Here is a 19,569-nt window from a genome sequence, read left to right as displayed (position 1 = left end):
TTTTTCTAGAGCGACCGTGACTTTCCTCTCTGGACGCCGCGGTTTTGAATGAGGGTGCTCAGGGCCTGCTCAGTGAGCAGTCACGTGGCATCTGAGCTACTCGCAGTGTCTTTCTGCATATTCGCGCTACAGACGTTCGTACTCACGGGAGCAAGAATCGGTGCTTTCATTCTAGATGCAAAACACAAGAGTCAGAGAGGCTTCCGGTACAAGGTAAAATGATCAAGCCTGGACTCCTTTGCTCATGAGTATTCTCCTTCTGACCATGGTGTTGTTCCGTAGCCCGAACCCAAATGAACCTTGGAAGATAGGCTGGCGGATCAACCAGCAATGGTTAAAAAGAACCGAAACCCATATCATACGGTGTGAGTGCATTCCAAGTGATATGCATGGATTTGTCGCCGTATCGCCCGCGTCGTTATTGACTGACTCATCAGATTTGGTATTGGAACTCAAAAAGATGCTCTCAAAACGCCAGTTCAGCGTGCTCAAGGCAAGAATCGGACTAAGTTCCGATGTAAATCGGCATTCCTTGTTTCCGAATATCAAGGGACCTCAATGATCATTTCGATTGAGGAGCCCACTGCCGGACTGGGAGTCTGTCTCTTCCCCGATGGTATAACTATACCACCCCATCTCATCCACCTCTATGGCGACTCACCTTCGCGCCTTCCCGAAATACTCTTGAAATAGCCCATCGACATTCTCAACCTCCCTCTGCATCTTTTGCTCCTCGAATAGATCCGCCACTAATCCACTGGTTCCAAGCCTTGCCTGAACATCAGGGACATTCTCAAAACTCGCCGCCCAAATGGCCAGCGACGTAAGCACCAGCCCGGCCAAAACGAGCAGCGAACGAATTACCACAATTGCTTCCTATGAGTTTTCACCGTCATAATCGTCGTCGTAGCTATTGGAATAGTCTCCTTGGATTTCCATTTACACTTCCTCCTCGACATCCTCTGTGTTCATCCCAGTACCTCGGTTTGGTATGCTGGGTCAACCGCCGGCTGCTGTGTCTGAGCTTGGGACAATTCCCAGGGCTAATTGCTACCTTTGTGCGATTGCCTTGTATATATAATAATTATCATTATAGGAAGAGCAACAGAATTTGGGATGCGATTGCAACAACACCACTCCGAAAAAGGCAATGTTCGGATTATTGTTGTTCCGCGATGACCTCATCCCACCATTGTTCACCAGCTTCGTCAAAGCTCTCATTAGAAACAAAAGAGTGAAAATGGCTGAAGTCGCTGCCTCCATCAATGATGGGAGAACCCATCTTCTACTCGCTGCAACTGGCTCGGTAGCCACAATCAAACTTCCCCTCATTATCTCCTCGTTCGAAAGGCATCCCAACCTCTCCATTCGCGTCATTCTCACTAAATCCGCAGCTCACTTTCTCGCCGGACAGTCCCCCGAACAGCCTACCGTCGAGTCTTTATCCTCCCTCCCTAATGTCGATGGCGTTTACCGAGATGAAGATGAGTGGGCGGTGCCGTGGACGAGAGAGGCCAGTATCTTGCATATAGAGCTGCGGCGCTGGGCTCACTTGCTTGCGATTGTGCCGCTGTCTGCAAATGTGCTAGCAAAGATGACAGGGGGTCTGTGCGATGATCTTTTGACCACGGTGATCCGGGCTTGGGATACTGGTACCCCGGAGTCAAAGGGGCCGCCGATCCTTGTGGCGCCTGCGATGAATAGCATGATGTGGACACATCCGTTGACTTCCAAGCAACTATCGATTCTTGAGAATGAGTGGTGGTGGGTGGAGATTCTGCCGGCGCAGTCGAAGACGCTGGCGTGTGGCGATACTGGACAGGGTGGTATGTGCGAGTGGAAGAAAGTCGCTAGTGTGATTGAGGAACGGCTTGAGTTTTCTAGAGTATATCATCGGAGGAATCTCATTAGCACGGACGCTGTTTGATTCGTCTATCTGAAATATTCAAATAACCTCAGTCACCATGTGGGTAAGCCGTTGCGGAGTGGTCCACTGCCGTGTGTGCCTTGTACTTTATTTATAACTTCCCTTTCCCCTCTGAGTGCAAGGGACGGTTTGCATCACTGTATGTACAATAGTAGTAGTTTTAGGATAGACATCAGACTGACTATGCACAATGCATGACATGTACTCCATACTATGACACCCGTCTCCATGATATCAAGACAGTCTACCGAGCAGCTCAGCCTACTTCTAATACACTATTCTGTACAGTATTCTACTACACACTGCATCTAAATGTATCTAAACTCGGCATGCCGATCCGTTCCTGCGCCCCGCGATCGGCCGGGGAATATGATATCAGCCCGAAATCCGGTTCTGGCTGTCGCCCCACGAATGGCATCATCGTTCCCCAATTCGGTAAAAAGGAATCTGAGTGTTCCCCGTTAACGTCATGGACGAATCCGGCCTTTGGGTCTGGTGCGTCCACGTATTTCAGTGCCTGTCTTTCCTTTGATTTTCCATTTCTTTCATTCTCCATCATTTAGCATCATTAAGCTGTGCTTCAGCATATACAACTACCATTCATCATGCCGAACCAGACGAACCCCGAGAATCCTACGAGAAAGATTAATATCTTCTCAGGTACGCATTCCCTTTTGTGGCGCATTGATATTTTAATACTAATAAGCACAGACTTCGATGGCACAATCTTCATGCAAGATACCGGCCACGTCCTAGTCTCCAATCTAGGCGGCGGCAACGAATTTCTCAAAAAGATCCAGGAACAGATCAAAACTGGCGAGCGCTCCTTCCGTGAGGCCTCGGAGGATATGTGGGGGTCTTTGACTATCCCTATCGAAGATGGCTTCGATACCATGAAGAATAATATGTCCATGGATCCGAAGTTCAAGGAGTTTCATGAGTTCTGCATGGAGAATAATATCTCGTTTAATGTTATTAGTGCCGGGTTGAGGCCTATTCTTAGGAAGGTGTTGGATGCGTTTTTGGGGGCGCAGGAGGTGAGTCTATATTTGCTCTGTTTGGATGTGATGGCGATGTCGATTGCTAAAAAAAAATTTGTGCAGTCTTCTAATATCAACATCGTGGCGAACGACGCTGATATCGACGGTTCTACGCCCTGGAAACCTATCTGGTTGCATGAGACAGAACTAGGACATGACAAGGCCCTCTCTGTTAATCAAGGTCGCGCTGAAGCCGCGGGAGCTTGCGTCGAGGGAGAAATCCCACTTATCATCTTCATCGGCGACGGTGTCTCGGATCTCACGGCTGCCCGGGAAGCGGATATCTTGTTTGCGCGGAAGGGCTTGAAGCTCGAGGAATACTGCAATCACAACCAGATTCCGTATATCCCGTTCGAAACATTCGCGGATATCAAGAAAGAAGTCCAGCATATCATGAAGGAGGACCTCGAGAAGACTGGTGGCACTGGAATCCCCGCACGGTTCAACCCTCGTGCCAACATGTGGCGTCGGATTTCAAGCAAGCAGGCTGTATGTTCTTTCCCTCTTATATACGATTTTCTGTTTAGGTGAGGCGCTGACGTTTCTAGATGCCGAAATTTGTGGCTGCTACTCCGTCCAACGAAGAAAAAATGTTCTTGTGGCCCGAAGCCTTTTCCAACTACCAGCCCAAGGCAGTTCCTCAGGATGGTTCCGTATAGTTTCATGATGCTGGCGTCATGAGATGAGATGTTATGTATAGATGCGAGACTATTTTCAATGTACATAGTGTAGAATATCAGTTACATCTGTTATACCTTTGGTAATTGAACATTTACTCTTTCATTTAAACTCAACAAGAACCTCATACATGCCTAGTTGGCAGCAAGAACCGCAACCGACCATGCCGGCAAAGTAAAGCTAAACGATCCATCTTCGCCAGTCACATCCTTCTCAGAAGGAGTAACAAGAGTCTGAGTATCCGTGTTAGATGCCTCAGGGTCATTGTCCGCGAGCACGGTCAACTTTCCACTGCTCAATCCTGGGATTGAGACGACCACATCCTGCGTCTCAGAGCCGTAGTTGGCCAGCTTGACATAGTAATTGTCTCCAGCGCTGGAAGCCACCCAGTAAACGGGACCAAATGCGGAGTCGGAAGTAACCTCTTTTATGGTATCGCCTCGGTTAACGGAGAACATTTGCTGGACGTAGTAGCTGACTGTTTCGATGATCATGTTTGTCGGGTTCTGTGTGAAGGGGATTAGGTCGGGCTATATCGTTGTTAGTTTGCCATGCCTTACTCGCTAGTACTTAAGTATCACATACCGTCCATTGCGTTGAATTAACCAGCTGCAGCAGCGGCGCGTAAGCCGCCATCTTCACCACATCGCTATTCCTCTCCAATCCTATCATATACACTGCTTCCGCGACGGAGTTCTTTATAGAGGGCCATTCGATCTCCCATCGAGAGTACTCGCCAATGAAATACGGCACCGACCGATCCTTGTTATCAAACAGATTGAACTCGCTTACGAGTCCGTCGGCCGTATTATAGTCGTGAAAGTCCAGCCATGCGCCTTCAGGCAAGGTGCTAGGAAGGCAAGAAGCATTGTCTGTGCTGGCGATGAGGATGAGATCGGGATAGGCTGCATGGATTGCGTCGTAGAAGGCAGTGAATCGTTCCGCATAGCTCTCGCAGCCTCCACCCAGGTTGTCCTCATTGCCGATCTCCACTAAGGTGACGTCAAAGGGTTCTTCGTGGCCGTAGGTTGCCCGGAGGGAGCCGTATGTGGTGCTGGAGTCTCCCAGGATGAACTAAATATAGTTAGCCTTGTTACGCTCCGTGCGAATCGAAACACACGAAACATACCTCCAACTCATTCAGGGTATCATCGATATAAGGCTGCAGCGCATCGCCAGTGAAGGGAGTGTTGCCTCCTGATTCAAGAGCAAAGCCAGCCCACACCCCCAGAACGGGAGTCAAATTCAAATCTTCGCACCAGTAGAAATATTCCATGAGGCCTATTGCGTGTCAGAGGCGTATTGTCGCCTGGATTCAATTGGGAACATACCTAATCCGTCCGTGTTGTAGTAAGTCCAGGTTCCTTGGTGTCCTGGACGGTCCTCTACAGGACCGATGGTCTCATTCCATTTCCACCGTGTTTCCTCGGTGTCTCCCTCCCTATCAACCATTAGCTTCCATGGTAAGCCACATTTTTAGGGGTACACACAGGTTGTTACCACCAGGGAATCGCAGGAAAGATCCCTTGATGGATTCCAGAGCGTTGGCCAACTGGGGTTTCAGTCCATTATACCTAAAGATTTGTTAGGTATATCGAAATGATAATGCTCAGTACACAAACCTTGACTTGTAGGTCTCCGGGAAAAGCTGGAGAAGACCAAAATTGAGCGACCTTCCAGCAACCAACTCGCCGTCCACAGTCAGCTCATACAGAACATCTCCATCTGGAGCCTTGGTCGTAGGAAACGAAGTAGTGATATAGGTGAATTCATCCGCATTTGATGACACTTCGACGGATGTTGATGCATATTCCGTGCCACTGTTAGTACCGACCAGACGAATAGTGACATTGTTGGAAAAGTCTCCTTTGATCCAGAAGTAACTCTGGAATGTGCTGCCATCCACGGGGATACCCCAGTAACCCTCGTTGGTGAATCCAACCTGGCCCGTGGTGCCCTCGGGGACATCCAGTCTCAAGCTGTGGGGAATCGCAGATGTCAAAGGGTTTTCTGCATCTACGGAGATCGTGGCATCTCCCACGCTTGCCCATGCAGTCAGGTTGGGCGAGCTGCCCTGTAGCCCGTTGTTTTGAAGCAGCTGGCCGTAGATGCCTCCATCGTTTGAATAGTTAATATCCTATCCGGCGTACTGTGAGAACCATCTTCCGTGACTTAAGTGTTGAATAATATGAACCTACCTCAAACATGAATCCATAGAGGAGAGGACTAGATGAGTTACCACCCTCGGTGGAGACCTCCAACGACACACCATGAACTTTTTGGACCAGGGAGAACAACAAGGAAAGGGCACTAAGGCCCGAGAGAGTCGAGAAGGCGACCATCGTGTGATTTCTGGCTTGACGTATGCACAATTCGAGACTGGCCTAGCCACTCCTTTTATAGTTGAGACTTCAACAATTAACCGGCGAGTGGTCGTTGATAGAAACAACAGAGCTTCGATTTCAACCGATAGATCATAGCTTATGCCCACATACCATGCTTACAGAGAGGGAATATTGACTCTCCGTTCAGCCTGCAGAAGCAACCAATTCAACCGACTGGCCGAGTGAGTGGGCTGACGGTCTTGGTATGCTGGTTCTCTGCATACTCACGCGGGATCCCCGCGAAGCGAGAGACAGGGGCGAGCCAACTGGAAATTCTTCGGCGAGAAGAAGACAAACTCCAGCTCTTTAATTAACCGGGGACCCCGCAAAAGGTTCCTGTCCATCCTGTATCCTGTACGGAGTACTCGAATACGGTTCCCGAGATTCTCAGCACTGATCATCACGCGGTGGGACATTTCGGGATGGGCCGATATAGCGGAAATCGTGCTATGTATTGGGGCGCCTGTATTTGTATCCTTGATTAGGCCAAGAATATGTGGGTTGTTCGGTCTTTTCAAGGATCATACCATGATGATCTTGCTGTTGGTTATGGCATAAATCATAAGTACATAGTATGGAGAAGCAAATCGTAAGGTAACGGTGAGGCCGGTCACAGCCGTTATTGCCAAGGTTTGCATTAATATCGCTCAACTGAGACCTAAATGTCCTTTCCCCTCATTTGCTCCGGATATTCTCCGTATGGTTGTACGTAGTAGTGTGGGTGGCCGAGGCAAAATCGGCGATGAGGCCAAGATAGAGAGATCGCGGGGCCCGAGACTGCACATAGTAGTACATAGGTAGTTATGCCATTCGGGCAATTCTTTTCCACTTCAATATCAGATAAATAGTTAATTAGCCATAACTCTGCCTTGGTTATAAGGCATGAAAGACTCGATCTGGTTAACTAACTACAGTCAAACCTCATTAAGATGATACATTCTATCCAGCTGCTACTGTCGTTTAAACGCAAATATTGTCTTACTGGGGGTATTTTATATGGCAAAATGAGAATCGATACAGGCGAATAGTACCGGTTAAGCGCGAATATCGGCTTAACGAATACCATCCCACCGGGGTTCGACTGTAGTTAGTTATTTTATGACAAAGTGTGTATGCAGATGCGACATCAGCCTCCAGCAATGACAGGCTATGGAGGGACTGTCGGGACTCTGTCGAGCAATTACAGGCTACAGGAACTGTGTATCCATATGGGTTTCTTCCAGGAGGCGTCCCCTTCTCTGGCTAAGAACCCGATACAGCCAAGTATAGTAGGATTAAAAACCTATGAAGGGCCCGTTGGGAAATATCATCAAGCCAGCCACTGATCAAGCATCGAGGAGAACGATCCGAAAATAGTATCGACCCCGATAGTTTTCTTAATTCACCCAGCTGTATTCTTTAGAGCCAAGGAGAGCCCGTAAACCGTTAGATATGCCTAATTGAACGAATTTTATTACTCTTCCTTCTATTTCTTTCTCTCTTTTCAACCATATCTGTCTCTATGGTATTCAGAAACATGTGCATCCCAGATACCTGAAATTTTGCCTCACCTGCCCAATGGTCCTTTAGCGACTTTCATCTATTCCACCTTCTTGTCTCGGACAAGTATGTTTGCCCCAACATGATCAACGATGTTGAGTGCGGCTGATATTCTATGGAACAGTCATAATGAGCACTTGTTGAGAAAATACGAGAATGCACTCACGGTGACCCCAGAAAAGAGTGAAAGGTGGTGTTGAATGAACATGCTTTACACACATCTGACAGTTGGACAATCTGCGAGTTATAGTTTCTTATGAAAAATTGGGTGAGCAGAAAACGTTGGTCTCCGGTTGAATGAACGCCGTAGTTCTCATTTTTGGACACGGCTATATGGAGATTTATGGCGTTTACATCTAATGTTGCACATGGGAGCCGTCAGACACGTACTTCTAATGGTTTAGAGGTTATGGTCTTCATGACCTCGTGCTACTCGGAGAATGGCTTGTACAGCCAGAAATCAATTAATAACAGCATTCTCAGTGTGGACACAACCATCGGCTATCAGTTTTCTGTCATCGCAGCCCTTGCGCATGCCCATCCCTAGAAAGTTCTGATGGGTTAAAAGACAGTCTCTCTCATCCTAGCTGATACGTTGAAGATATCCAGTCTTTGAAGTTCTTCGTTGGAATCCAGAATGGCTAAGCAGTGGGAAACTATTGAAATCATGTCACAAAACCTCCTAGCTCGAAGATTGTGTAGGATTGAACTGCTGCCGATCAAGGACACGCATTTATGGGGGCGATGGACGAGCTTTGATTGAATGTTCACTCGGAGTTAACAAATTACTACACCGAATCGAGAAGGTAGTATCGATATATCATTAAAGGCAGCCAAATTTAAACTCACTTACAAAAGAAAACATACAACAGCCGGGACTCATTGATAATTACTAACGACTTTTGAGCAATTCGCTTGTTCCCTCATACACTAAATACAAGCTTATTTCGAATTAATCTATGCAGCACTCATATCATCAAGGAGCTAGCAGCCATCATGCCCTGAAACCCCCTAGGCATCGTTTCCTTTCACAACAGTCCATCAGGCATAATGTAACATCTCCTGCTTGAAATGTTCATCACTGTGTCGGTCTAGATGGCTTTGTCACTCCAGTTTCAAATCTCTCTTCTCCATATTACTCAACAACTTGCGATCAACCTTAGTATGTCCGACTTATACCAGATTATCAGGAGTCAATGGAACTCAATTAAGAAGCTTACATCTGTAATCGGGATTCGGTTGACAAATGCGACACCACCATGAAGCTTGTTCATAGGCGAGCATTCCTTATCCATCCAATCCAAGAGCACCTCGATAGTAAGATTGCTTCCGGGTTCTTTGACAAGATAGGCTCGTGGTACGAGCTCTTCGTCGTGACTTTTGTACAACAATGTTGGGTGAGACTCAAGCTATCACAGGCGTTAATACTGAGACTTACAGGCTGACTGGAATGACGCTAGCGTCTGCGGTTTCTGGATGGCGCCAGAGACTCGATTCAATTTCAAACGCGAATATATTATTCTCGTCTTTCCTGAGTTGATCCTGGGTCGTTTCAGCAAAGGGTATTCCAGCTGATAGAAGCGGAATACATATCTTGGTACAACCAACGATATACCAATGACCCTCATCATCCACCCAGCCCATGTCCGCAGTTTTCAGCCATCCATCTTGTGTCAAAGTCGCGGCTGTGGTCTCCGGGTCCTTGTAGTAGCCTTCCGACGTCATATTAAATGGAGGTCTGAACAAGATTCCCCCGGACTGTTTTGTCCCCAGGCGCTGGCCTTGCTGGTTCACCACTATTGCCTCGACATTCGGCTGAAGCTTCCCTATAGTGGTGTCTGTGACAGGCTCAGCTGGATCAGGGCTGATGTATACACTTCCTCTAAACTAAAGTCAGTCACATGGATTCAAAGAGTCTGTATACAGCAATTTCACTCGCTCATCCCGTAAGAATTGTATACAGGAACATTGTGTCGATTCTTCCACGGCGCAATCAACTCATATAACATATGACAACCACTCGTCATGAAGTTCGCAAGGCAGGAAAAGTCTGCTTGTCCTTCATACTTAACCAACTCTTGGGTGGCAGATTTGGCCAACGTCAATCGAGTTGGTCGAAACTTGTTCACGAGGTGGAGGACATTGCGTCTCATACTTGGGGAGGACGACGGCCTTGAACCGGCCTTTTAGAGGAGCTAGCAGACCGGAAACAATGTATCCCATGCCGCAGAATTTGAGGCCAGAGTACATTACTTCTTTGCTCTGTAAACGGAAGTTGAACCAGTGTAGTTTCTGTTCGATGCTTCCGACGGGACCATTGTGTGTTCTTTGCACTAGCTTGGAGACACCCGTCGTCCTGTACATGCGTTAGTTTATACAGTAACGAAAGGGAAAACCCATCTAACCTTGAAGTCTGAAAAAGCACAGCCGTAGTCCCTTTCGACCCCTGTGCCGACAATCACGGCCATTGATATGAACCACCCTCAGGGGCGTTCAGAAGATAGCTCCAATGACGAATCCCATACGGTGTACATTTTCGAGCACGACTATCATCAACCACAAACAGACGAGCTGTAGGAATATTCAACTCCTTTGCGACATTTCGAACTTCATCAAGCATCGAAGGCGCGAACAGCACAAAAGCAGAATCCAATTTCTCCAGGTAAAAAGCCAGTCCGGATGGCGGTTGGGTTGGTGGAAGTGTATATGATGCCCTGTTGCGAGGATGCCAAGAATTCTATAGGGAAGTGGAAGCTAGGATTTCCGTACATGGTGACGTTTTTGGCTTGCGCTCCCAAGCGATTGAGGCCGCAGCCTACACGCTCCGCGGCATCTTTGATCTTACTAAACGTGTACCCAGAACATTCGGGGCCTTGAGCTGATTGCAAGAGATAGTCATTGGGTCTCATTGACTCGGGGCGTGGTATGGATAGGGCAAGTCGAAGATATGGGACAGGAATTTGGACTTTTGATCAGAAGATGGTCATTTTACTTTTGCATTTTGAGTGGCCCTGATATGCTTAAATGAATTCCCTTCTACTGTGGGAAAACTTGGTCATATAACAACATCGCGAGTCATTGATAACTACCTACTTGCAACGCGAAAACAAGGACGACAAGTAGACCGTACATTTTCTATATCTGGACAGTGGGTCAAGCTCTTTTCGCCATTTTTTTTTCTGACCACTATTGATCGGAAAATCAAAGCCTATGTGGATATGATTCGCAATTGGCCTTGGTAGAGCACTATCTCAGCTCCACGGCGAATCTCAGTCCACATATCCAAACATTTGAATCGTGTCATCCACTGCCCACCTGTAGATCTTAGGAAACGAGCAAAATTAAGGAGAAATGCGCCTTCATGAGATAGAGTTTTCAAATTGTCGACCAGGAGAACAGAGCAACGCCACACATGGACTAATATCGTTATCGTCATAAATAGACATCCCGAAAAACCAAATCGAAAAACAATGTCTACTACTACAAGACCAGCTTGAAGTCCGGATTTCTGTCATCGTTGTACCCAGAAAACTGGGCATATTTCCCCCGCTTTTTATCTCGATTGATTTTGGCGCAATATAGGACATTTAAAAGAATCCTATTAAAAGATGTTAGCCCATACCTGGGAGTACCGACTGCTTCAACTCACATGAACCATGAGAACACAAGAAGACCAAGAACGACTGTATGGCCCCGGTGATACTGCGGTTTGTCTTTGCTAGGATAGATAAATGCTGACGGACAATAGTCAACGCATGGTTCTCAAAAAAAGAAGGAATGAGAATGCCCTACTCGCCACGAATCCACCACAATTCGCGATAGTTAACTGCATCGCAGAGGTAGTAGCCCGCTTGTAGTGTCCGGCAGAGTTATTGGAATTCCACACCAAAATGCATGGGATACTGCCATACATTCCCATGGCCATGATAAAGGTCATTCCATACTTTACGCGTGCGCCATGGACATTAGCAATTGCTGCATAGCCCGCGATTGCTAGTGGCATTGTGACGAGCATGAGGGTGCCTCGAAGTTGCAGCCGATCAGAAATGAAAGCCACCATCACTGGTCATGCGTTAGACAGGTTTTCTGGTTTCTAGCTTCGAAAAAGGGAGCTTTTACCAGTGAAGACTGCTGCTACTGCATACGGAATCACGGACCACAACTGCACTTGGTCCGCATTTGCTGCGTAGCCACTGTCATTGATGATTGTTGGGAGAAACAACCCAAAGGAATACATCCCAGATAGCAGAGAGAAATACGCTGCTGCAGAGAGCCACATCCGAGGATCCAGAATACCTCTGCGTACTTCGGACCATTGGAAGCTCTCTTGTTCACTTTCTATGGTGCTACTTCATTTCAGCACGTCCAACTCCATCTCTAATACAGACCGATGAAAGAGGGCTTACCCTGCTGGCGCACATGGATTATCACCTGACAGTCGCTCACGAACAAACTCACGTTCCTCAAGTGTCAAGAATGGTGCTGTCGTGGGGTTGTTTGGGAGGCCAAAATAAGTAAGAGCAGCACATGTGACTGTCTGAATGTCAAAGTTCCTGGTTAGAGTGAATCTTTCGATTGCGCTGTAAATACATACCAATAATCCTTCAATGATGAAAATCCAACGCCAACCTTCCAGGTTTCCTCGAGGGCCAATTTCAGCCAGCCCGCGGGCCAAAAGACCTGTTATTATCAGCTTAGTATAAGCCAATTTAGGAGGAATAAGGTTTTAATTACCTCCAAAAGCACCAGATAACGATGCTGCTGTGTAAAAAAGACCAATACGCAAGGCCAAATCACTTCGTCGGTAAAAGAAGGACAAATACAATACCATCCCAGGCAGTAATCCGCCTTCAAAAACACCAAGCAAGCAGCGTACAGCAACAAAGCCGGCAAAGTTGCGTACGAAGCCCAGGCACAATGTCATCACGCCCCATAATGCTGTGATCAGAGGTAGCCAGATCCTTGGGGATGCTTTCTTGAGGATGAGATTACTTGGGAGTTCGCTATCAACAAGATACAGTCAGTAAAGCGCAACAAGTGCCTGGAGTCTTCCAGCTTACCTGAGGACATAGGTGAGGTAGTATACTGCCAGACCAATATCATATTGATGATCCGCGATTCCAATGTCTTCCTCGAGGCCGATAATCTTTGCGTTCCCGACATTCGTGCGGTCCAAGAAGGAGAGAAGGAAGAGCAGTGCTAGAATGGGGAGTATTCTACACAGTCATTAGCCGTCTTGTACGAAGCAACTCTATCATGATTTATCTCACCTTACATCCAGCTTGAATAAAATCCGCCGAGCCAGCTTCTGCTGGTAAGCCAGGCCCTGCACTGAGTCCATTGACATGTGCGAGCTGTCCAGCTTCTTATCGTCAATACCAGCAGTATCCATGCTTGCTGGTTTCATTAATGTTGAAATCAAACCTGAAAAAGAAAGCAATATGAAGGGAGCATTCCGATCACATCACGGCTGTCTAAAAACCCCATCCTGACTCTGCCGTCAACTCGGCCACCAATTCTACGGCCGACTGCCGCAAGTGCGCACAGTCCGACCATGTGTCATCTGGGGTACAGCCGCTAAAGCTAAGCAATAAGTAATACAAAACAAATGTATGTACCCCGGATTCCCCCGGATTTTCGGTCTTAGGCAAAAGGCTTGGCGATCGTTGTAAAATATGGTCATTACGCTGTAATAAATGCGTTTCGGCATCGGCTCTTAGATCTCCCGATCGGAGTATAGTTCTGGGTGCCGAGGCAAATATAATCGCTCACTTCTCTGGTATTTTTAACATGAAGCCATACGGAGGGAGGATTGACAGAAGGCAATTCATTATGTCAAAATTATCGAACAGTCTTAAAGCGCTAATTAACAGCCCCAGTGCCCGTCCGGGTACTGTGCCTGCTCCGCGCAACATTCAATCCGTCTTTCACAAGATACAACAGGATGCTGAATCCAACAATGTCTCGCAGCCTTCATGGGTGGCTTTATCAGTCGGTCATATCTTTTCCTCCATTTACAAAGCCTACTCGAAAACTAACATATGGAACAATGGTGCAGACAGCAGCCACAATGACCATGAACTCCCCCGACACCCTCGGCATCCTCTTCAACCAGGCAACCTCGGCCTCGCAATCCGCCGAAGAAAGTGTAGCAACCGCAGAACTCATGCGCGAAATCGGCCTGAAATGCATCAGTTTCAACGGTATTCCGCGCACTATCAACTGTCTTAACGCCTTCAAATCTGGCCTCCCCGAGTCCGTCGCCGCGAAGCTCTCGAAAACCCCGACCCGCACGCCCACGGTCGAGAATATCAATGAGATTCGCGAGCGCGGAAGGGATCTCTGGGACTCGATCTATCGGCCGTTCGAGAACAAGTTGTATGAAAAGCTTGCGGATGCACATCCGGATTTGCCGGTGCATATCTTAAATGGGAACTATGGGGCGTTATTGTCGGATCCTGCGGGGAGGTCAACGGGAGCGAATGCCGGGAGAGTGTTGACTTCCATTGTGGCTGTTGCTTGTTTGCGTGCGCAGACGGGTGTTGGGCCGCAGGTTACGTCGCATGTGTTTGGACTGCGGAAGGCTCTTGAGGATGGAACGTGGGAGAATGATGTTGAGGGTGAGAAGGGGGCTAAGTGGTTGGCTAGTGATGAGGGTAATACCTGGATTTTGAACAGCGTTGATCGGATTGTCGAGTCGATTAGCCAGGGTGGGGAAACGAATTTTGCGCCCGGCAGAACCTTTAAGCTGTAAATAAGAGGCACTGTTTTGTATATACGCGATCTTGTGTATTTTGTAGTCAAAATAAACTGATGGATATCCCATATGTACATCGTCTTATACACTATCATATATGTCCATGAACATGAACTGCTATGTTATACTGCTTATTCCATGACTTCCAAATGGTCCGCGACAGTAAACTCGGCACCTGTCTTGCTCCGGACTTCCTCAACCTCCACACCAGGGGCCAGCTCCGTCAGCAAGAGCGTCCCTTGAGTCCGGTCAACTTGTAAGACGCACTAGATTTTGTTCGTCAGCATGTCTGATTCTTCTTGCTTCTTGTCAAACCTATACTTACCAGATCCGTGATGATCGTGCTAACGCAGTGCGCACCGGTCAAAGGCAGAGTGCAATCTGCCACGACCTTTGGAGAGCCATCCTTGGCTGTATGGCTGGTTGCCACCACAATCTTAGTTTGATCGGGGTTCGATATCAGGTCCATGGCACCTCCCATGCCCTTGAATACTTTTCCGGGGATCATGTAGTTGGCAAGGTCACCCTTTGCGCTAACTTGCAGAGCCTGTCACAACTTGTTAGCCCAAATCCATTTTTCACCAGCTACGAAGAGATGAACAAACCCCAAGAATGGACACATCGACGTGTCCACCCCGAATCATACCGAATGACTCGGAGCTGTCAAATGTAGAGGCTCCATCAACGAGGGTGACGGTTTCTTTTCCAGCGTTGATAATATCGCTAAAAAAATTGGTTAGAAGAAATATACAGTTGCAAGAATGGAACAATAACTTACGCATCCACTTCATCCTCCATAGGGTACGGTCCCTAGCCATTCTCTTAGCTATTGAGCATGGATATAGCCAAACACCAACCGACTTACCATTCCCAGAAGACCATTCTCGGACTGAACCCAAACCTTGACATTCTCCGGTAAAAATGATGGAGCTAGTGTGGGGATACCTATAGAGTGTTAGACTGCAGCAGTGTAAACTGAAGATGCATGTCTTTTTACCAACACCAAGGTTAACATAGTAACCCTGCTTGAGCTCCTTCGCGGCCCTCTTGGCAATCCGGTTTCTCTGAGTTAGAGCAACATTCTTTTCTAATTTCACCGCGCTCCCATTCTCAGCTGAGCGCAGTTTCTTGATCTCAATACTCTTTTGGTCGGTAGCAGGAACAATCCTGTTCACGAAAATTCCTGGCAAGTCAACGTTGTTGGGGTTGATCGAGCCGACGGGGACAATGTTCTCCGCTTCCACAATGGTAATATCCGCTGCTTTGGCCATAATCGGACCAAATGCCTTAGTAGTATAACTGATCATACTTAGATTTCTAGAACTCATAACAGGGGCGTGCAAGACTTACCGGAAAACACAATTGCCAGCTTCATCTGCTTTCCATGCACGGAGAATTGCAACATCACCCGTGATTGCAGTTTCCATCAAGTACGTTTTGTTATTGAACTCTCTAGTTTCGCGCGGCTTGCCGTGCTCCACCACCTTTCCAGAAGCGTCCATTCGAACAGGAATCCGTCCATCCTGGAGGAAAGTGTCTAAATCGCAATTGAATCAGATACCGTCATGTGCGAAGCGCAATTTTCGGTATACTCACGAGCTCCTGTAGGAGTGAAGAACGCCGGAATTCCAGCACCTCCTGCACGCATCCGCTCCGCCAACGTGCCTTGCGGACACAGCTCAATGGAAATCTCCCCTGTCAAATACTTCTGCTCAAGAGGCTTGTTGTTGCCAAGGTATGAGAGGATGAGTTTGTTAACCTGGCCCGTTTGCGTGAGCGTCGCAAGTCCACCTTTGCCGGGAGCGCCAGCGTTGTTCGAAATCGCGGTTAAAGAGTGCAAGTTCTCTGGTCCTCGACGATATATAGCGGAGATGAGGGTTTCTGACAGCCATAAGCATTAGCTACACCTATGTGTTTCCATTAATTGTCTCATACATACCAGCAACACCGCAAAGCCCAAACCCTGAGCTCAGAATAACAGACCCGCTCTCCAGGTCAGCGACTGCCTCATCCGCATCCTTGAACAGTTTCGAAGCGCCGCGCTCAATTGTTGGAGCCAGTCGCTGTCGCACACTTGGGACGGTTGAGTATGGCTTTGCACAGGCAATGGTGCCGGGCTGGAATGAAGGTCGCAAGCCTGCTGTGCAGCGAACTCCGAATTGCAGCCCGGGCCGACAGACGGAGAGCGACCTCCGTGATAGAGACAATGCTGAAACCCGTAATGTCGCCATGATTGATGTTCCTTGCACCCCTATTCTGAGATAGTAAACTTTTAAAGGCTAAACTCCAGGAACCAAATCATTCGAAAAAGGAAATCTGCTAAATATGCGAAATGGCGAGATGACGGCATGGTCGGTCTTCGGGGCTATTTCTGAACGCCGACAGAGGCGCATGTTCGCCCCTCCTCCGAGACCCATGATGCAAAAAAAAAAAAAAAAAGGCCAGGGGAACTTGTAAAGATGGCTTTTACAGATTGAAATCCGAGTCATTGTTGGCAAAATCCAGCCAGTCCCATCGCAGCATATCATCAAATGGGACACCAGGGACGGTGGTGCCAAATGATGTACCGGCTCGGTTCACTGCATCAATAATTTGGTCGTCAGACATCGCAGAGAACTGCAGAGGCTCCATCCAGAATAGAGACGGCGAGGCTGATGGTTGGGCAGTTGTAACTATGGGATTATATCCATCCAAGGACGACATGGACTGCAGCGCCTCCGTGGATCCCATAGTTTCCCGTTGATCGAATTGGTTATGAGAACTCGATCCCACAGGCACACGCCGGATCAGTTCCCGTAGGAATCTTCCATATAGGACCGAAGCTCCATGGCGATGGCTAGGGGTGGCTCCTATGCGCTCTAGCACGCCTGCTGTCTCTTCAATGAGATTTCGCACGCTTGGGGCAAAGCTGGACCTGCTGTCACCTGGTGTAACACTGAGGCTGAGCGCTGAACAAGCAGCAAATGAGATCATAATGACGGTATTGTTCGGCATCGACTTGAGACGCGCCTCGCCTTGAATAGCAGCCCGTAGGACATTCAGCGCAGAGGAAAGGGCAGCAGCGCGGAAAAACCGCTTAACTTCGATAGGTGCTGTGGGATGGTTTATAACACCAGCGTAGGTCGATAACCGAGTATGGGTGACCAAAATGTCAACATATGGTGGAAGTGATAGTGCTTGGGGATATCAGTTTTTGAAACATAGTAATACGGGAATCCAGAATGTCTGCTCACATTGACCTTCTCCAATTGCCGGCGCCCATGTTGCATACCAACGGTCATAGAAACTTTCGATCATTGTCTTGATCCTGTATATCATCAGAAAACAGTTTAGCGGTTGGTTAATGGAAACTTACAGTTGAGCTGCCTCGGGTCCCGTATCGACAACTTGGTAGTTGTCACAGCTGGATTTGACTTTTCTAAATAGTTCATCCTGTTGATAAATAATGAGATCAATGCTCTTGATAACCATAGATACTACTTACCAGGTTTCTTCGTAAGACGGTCATGGAATTCATGGGACCGTCTCGCGAGTCCGCGATGTCTGAAATGTGCCAGTGGTCACAATTCTCAACAAGAGTGGTTGGGGGAACAGTATAACTCCGCCCACGGGCCAGGCATACTCTGTAAACAATGAGAATGAGTCAATCAAAACTGCCAAAGCCCTCTTTTCCAATGCTTTATACGTACCCTCGTTCTAAAACGAACAATGCTATCCACGCCCTCTCTCGTCGTCGCAGTAATCTTCGACCCCATTCAGATCTAGCATCCACATCATCGAAACCATCCATATGCAGTGCTCTCTTCGCATCAATACAATCAGCCTTGGCAAGTCTTTTCAAAAGACTACTGTCAAAGCACGAAGAAGGAATAACGATCTTGTTGAGAGACAAATCCAGTGCCACAGTCAAAGCCATTGCAATATAGGCGCAAGCATCATCGTCTCCTAGGCAGTTTCCCGGGGCCATCCAGGGAACATTGACCATGAATGCCAAGACTATCTCTACTGACCTGTGACGCTGTATGATGATGGTATTTGCCAGCGATCTACAATGTCTGAATAGTCTTCTTGATAAAGCCGAAGCAGATGGTAAGAAGAGAGTAGTTGCAGCCAGGATTGATGTGAAAAGGAACGCAGACTGAGCGCGTACAAACGACACTGTGTGGATTATAGGGTCAAGGCCCCATCGAGTATGCGCTAGGTTCTGGTAAAAGCTGTACCGGCAATGGTCAGTTAGTTTGCGAGAAACAAGATTTGGATTTGGACATACAAAGAAAAGAGCGATTCCGCTTCTTCCACTGTGACAAGCCCCAGATCTATGGGATCCAATTCCGGACCAACATCCCGGCTGGCTCGCACTGGAACAAAAAATGAATTGGCGCCTGAATCATAGTCGTGAGTCTGGGATGTTGCTGGTTGCTGCCGTAAAAGTACATGAGTTCTCGGCATCTCAGCTGGTGATAGTTGAAGATCAGAGGCTCTCGCGAGCAACTGCAAAGGATTCTCCGCATCATCCAAAGTCAGGCTATCTTCCTGCTCGCGAGGAGAAGGAAGACTATGAGTTTGATCTGGATTCTCTGAGAAGTCATCGGTTTCGCTATACGAAACTTGCTGCTGGTCTTGTGCCTTGCCTAGGAGATCTTGTAGGCTTGAGATGACCTTATGAGCAGCATCAGATGCAGCCACGTCTTCACTTCTGGGGCGCTTGATGGCTTGTTCTATTTGGTATAGCGCCTTTTCCAGGCCTGTACGCTTACTGGGCGTCATACATTAGTACCATGTAACCATGTATGTGGGCAGTAAGGGATATGATGTACTCACTTCTTGACACCTTTCTGCCTTCCCACATGGTGAGTAGGGACTATGCACTCTAAATTGGATTGCTTGCACCGCTCGCAAGGCATTCCATTCTGATCCCGGCTACATCGGATCTTGCTTCTTCTGCAGTTAAGACATGCAGCCTGCTTTCCATGCGAGATCCTGCCGGGTTTTGATACCGCAGTGCGTACATGTTCCATTACTCATAAGTGTAAATAACGCTTTTCAATTGCGAAAAAGCCGCCATGCAATGCAATTGTCCGGAACACAACCTGGTCCGAGAAATGGTAACAGTGTGAAGCGGTAAAAGTCCGATATTGTTCAAGCACCGATCGCCGAGGAGTCAGATACACCGGGCTGTCGGCAATTAATCTTCCCAAAAAAAAAAAAAAAAGTCCTCCAATTCAGTTTAGACAAGTGAGGAGA

The 19,569-nt window shown here is 47.7% G+C and overlaps 9 protein-coding genes across 9 annotated transcripts; 4 read left to right on the top strand and 5 right to left on the bottom strand.

Annotated features, from left to right (window-relative positions):
- Window positions 1-349, top strand: EURHEDRAFT_414567 (uncharacterized protein). Its single transcript, XM_040782468.1, has 2 exons — window positions 1-213; window positions 283-349. Exons 1-2 carry the CDS (start codon window positions 49-51, stop codon window positions 295-297), a joined length of 180 nt encoding a protein of 59 aa, XP_040637035.1. The 5' UTR covers window positions 1-48; the 3' UTR covers window positions 298-349.
- Window positions 350-1,240: 891 nt separating this feature from the next.
- Window positions 1,241-1,927, top strand: EURHEDRAFT_460544 (putative flavoprotein; the record flags this gene model as incomplete). The annotated part of the gene is made up of 1 exon (XM_040784656.1): window positions 1,241-1,927. One exon carries the CDS (start codon window positions 1,241-1,243, stop codon window positions 1,925-1,927), a length of 687 nt encoding a protein of 228 aa, XP_040637034.1.
- A 447-nt stretch (window positions 1,928-2,374) lies between these two features.
- EURHEDRAFT_414564 (putative 2,3-diketo-5-methylthio-1-phosphopentane phosphatase) lies at window positions 2,375-3,732 on the top strand. The gene is made up of 4 exons (XM_040782467.1): window positions 2,375-2,587; window positions 2,639-2,964; window positions 3,031-3,456; window positions 3,516-3,732. The coding sequence occupies exons 1-4, from the start codon at window positions 2,533-2,535 to the stop codon at window positions 3,624-3,626; spliced, it is 918 nt and encodes a 305-aa protein (XP_040637033.1). The 5' UTR covers window positions 2,375-2,532; the 3' UTR covers window positions 3,627-3,732.
- A 47-nt stretch (window positions 3,733-3,779) lies between these two features.
- EURHEDRAFT_460704 (alpha-n-arabinofuranosidase A) lies at window positions 3,780-5,987 on the bottom strand (the record flags this gene model as incomplete). Its single annotated transcript, XM_040784671.1, has 7 exons — window positions 3,780-4,175; window positions 4,231-4,719; window positions 4,775-4,926; window positions 4,977-5,086; window positions 5,136-5,219; window positions 5,268-5,782; window positions 5,844-5,987. The coding sequence occupies 7 exons, from the start codon at window positions 5,985-5,987 to the stop codon at window positions 3,780-3,782; spliced, it is 1,890 nt and encodes a 629-aa protein (XP_040637032.1).
- A 2,685-nt stretch (window positions 5,988-8,672) lies between these two features.
- On the bottom strand, window positions 8,673-10,477 carry EURHEDRAFT_404458 (acetyl-CoA synthetase-like protein; the record flags this gene model as incomplete). The annotated part of the gene is made up of 6 exons (XM_040780310.1): window positions 8,673-8,726; window positions 8,789-8,945; window positions 9,007-9,450; window positions 9,724-9,924; window positions 10,094-10,282; window positions 10,338-10,477. The coding sequence occupies 6 exons, from the start codon at window positions 10,475-10,477 to the stop codon at window positions 8,673-8,675; spliced, it is 1,185 nt and encodes a 394-aa protein (XP_040637031.1).
- A 571-nt stretch (window positions 10,478-11,048) lies between these two features.
- Window positions 11,049-12,909, bottom strand: EURHEDRAFT_460526 (putative MFS transporter; the record flags this gene model as incomplete). The annotated part of the gene is made up of 9 exons (XM_040784655.1): window positions 11,049-11,166; window positions 11,218-11,302; window positions 11,361-11,630; window positions 11,688-11,917; window positions 11,975-12,105; window positions 12,163-12,248; window positions 12,303-12,571; window positions 12,629-12,784; window positions 12,839-12,909. 9 exons carry the CDS (start codon window positions 12,907-12,909, stop codon window positions 11,049-11,051), a joined length of 1,416 nt encoding a protein of 471 aa, XP_040637030.1.
- Window positions 12,910-13,352: 443 nt separating this feature from the next.
- EURHEDRAFT_414560 (uncharacterized protein) lies at window positions 13,353-14,542 on the top strand. The gene is made up of 2 exons (XM_040782466.1): window positions 13,353-13,567; window positions 13,627-14,542. The coding sequence occupies exon 2, from the start codon at window positions 13,639-13,641 to the stop codon at window positions 14,320-14,322; it is 684 nt and encodes a 227-aa protein (XP_040637029.1). The 5' UTR covers window positions 13,353-13,567; window positions 13,627-13,638; the 3' UTR covers window positions 14,323-14,542.
- On the bottom strand, window positions 14,193-16,742 carry EURHEDRAFT_414559 (3-oxoacid CoA-transferase). The gene is made up of 9 exons (XM_040782465.1): window positions 16,265-16,742; window positions 15,922-16,206; window positions 15,676-15,862; window positions 15,323-15,624; window positions 15,191-15,270; window positions 15,104-15,135; window positions 14,931-15,048; window positions 14,651-14,872; window positions 14,193-14,591 (listed from the first exon to the last, which is right to left on the bottom strand). Exons 1-9 carry the CDS (start codon window positions 16,554-16,556, stop codon window positions 14,457-14,459), a joined length of 1,653 nt encoding a protein of 550 aa, XP_040637028.1. The 5' UTR covers window positions 16,557-16,742; the 3' UTR covers window positions 14,193-14,456.
- A 5-nt stretch (window positions 16,743-16,747) lies between these two features.
- On the bottom strand, window positions 16,748-19,501 carry EURHEDRAFT_483140 (uncharacterized protein). The gene is made up of 7 exons (XM_040785528.1): window positions 19,147-19,501; window positions 18,596-19,081; window positions 18,015-18,539; window positions 17,810-17,948; window positions 17,681-17,757; window positions 17,559-17,632; window positions 16,748-17,501 (listed from the first exon to the last, which is right to left on the bottom strand). Exons 1-7 carry the CDS (start codon window positions 19,341-19,343, stop codon window positions 16,792-16,794), a joined length of 2,208 nt encoding a protein of 735 aa, XP_040637027.1. The 5' UTR covers window positions 19,344-19,501; the 3' UTR covers window positions 16,748-16,791.
- Window positions 19,502-19,569: the final 68 nt, after the last annotated feature.

Source organism: Aspergillus ruber, assembly GCF_000600275.1.
Source record: "Aspergillus ruber CBS 135680 unplaced genomic scaffold scaffold00022, whole genome shotgun sequence".
NCBI classification, from domain to species: Eukaryota; Fungi; Ascomycota; class Eurotiomycetes; order Eurotiales; family Aspergillaceae; genus Aspergillus; species Aspergillus ruber.
Note: the sequence above shows the minus strand (reverse complement) of the source record. Positions and strands in the feature narration are given on the sequence as shown.

Bases quoted from the DNA above. Each gene is read 5' to 3' on its own strand.
- EURHEDRAFT_483140 (XM_040785528.1), bottom strand. From the start codon at position 19,343: ATGGAACATGTACGCACTGCGGTATCAAAACCCGGCAGGATCTCGCAT. The intron at 17,949-18,014 runs GTACGTATAAAG...CATTGTTTACAG, and splicing joins TTGTTCGTTTTAGAACGAGG to AGTATGCCTGGCCCGTGGGC. The intron at 17,502-17,558 runs GTGAGCAGACAT...GATATCCCCAAG, and splicing joins GGCAATTGGAGAAGGTCAAT to CACTATCACTTCCACCATAT.
- EURHEDRAFT_414567 (XM_040782468.1), top strand. From the start codon at position 49: ATGAGGGTGCTCAGGGCCTGCTCAGTGAGCAGTCACGTGGCATCTGAG.
- EURHEDRAFT_414560 (XM_040782466.1), top strand. From the start codon at position 13,639: ATGACCATGAACTCCCCCGACACCCTCGGCATCCTCTTCAACCAGGCA.
- EURHEDRAFT_414559 (XM_040782465.1), bottom strand. From the start codon at position 16,556: ATGGCGACATTACGGGTTTCAGCATTGTCTCTATCACGGAGGTCGCTC. The intron at 15,625-15,675 runs GTAAGTCTTGCA...AAGTATGATCAG, and splicing joins GCTGGCAATTGTGTTTTCCG to TTATACTACTAAGGCATTTG. The intron at 14,592-14,650 runs GTAAGTATAGGT...AACAAAATCTAG, and splicing joins GCACGATCATCACGGATCTG to TGCGTCTTACAAGTTGACCG.
- EURHEDRAFT_414564 (XM_040782467.1), top strand. From the start codon at position 2,533: ATGCCGAACCAGACGAACCCCGAGAATCCTACGAGAAAGATTAATATC. The intron at 2,588-2,638 runs GTACGCATTCCC...TAATAAGCACAG, and splicing joins AAAGATTAATATCTTCTCAG to ACTTCGATGGCACAATCTTC. The intron at 3,457-3,515 runs GTATGTTCTTTC...TGACGTTTCTAG, and splicing joins GGATTTCAAGCAAGCAGGCT to ATGCCGAAATTTGTGGCTGC.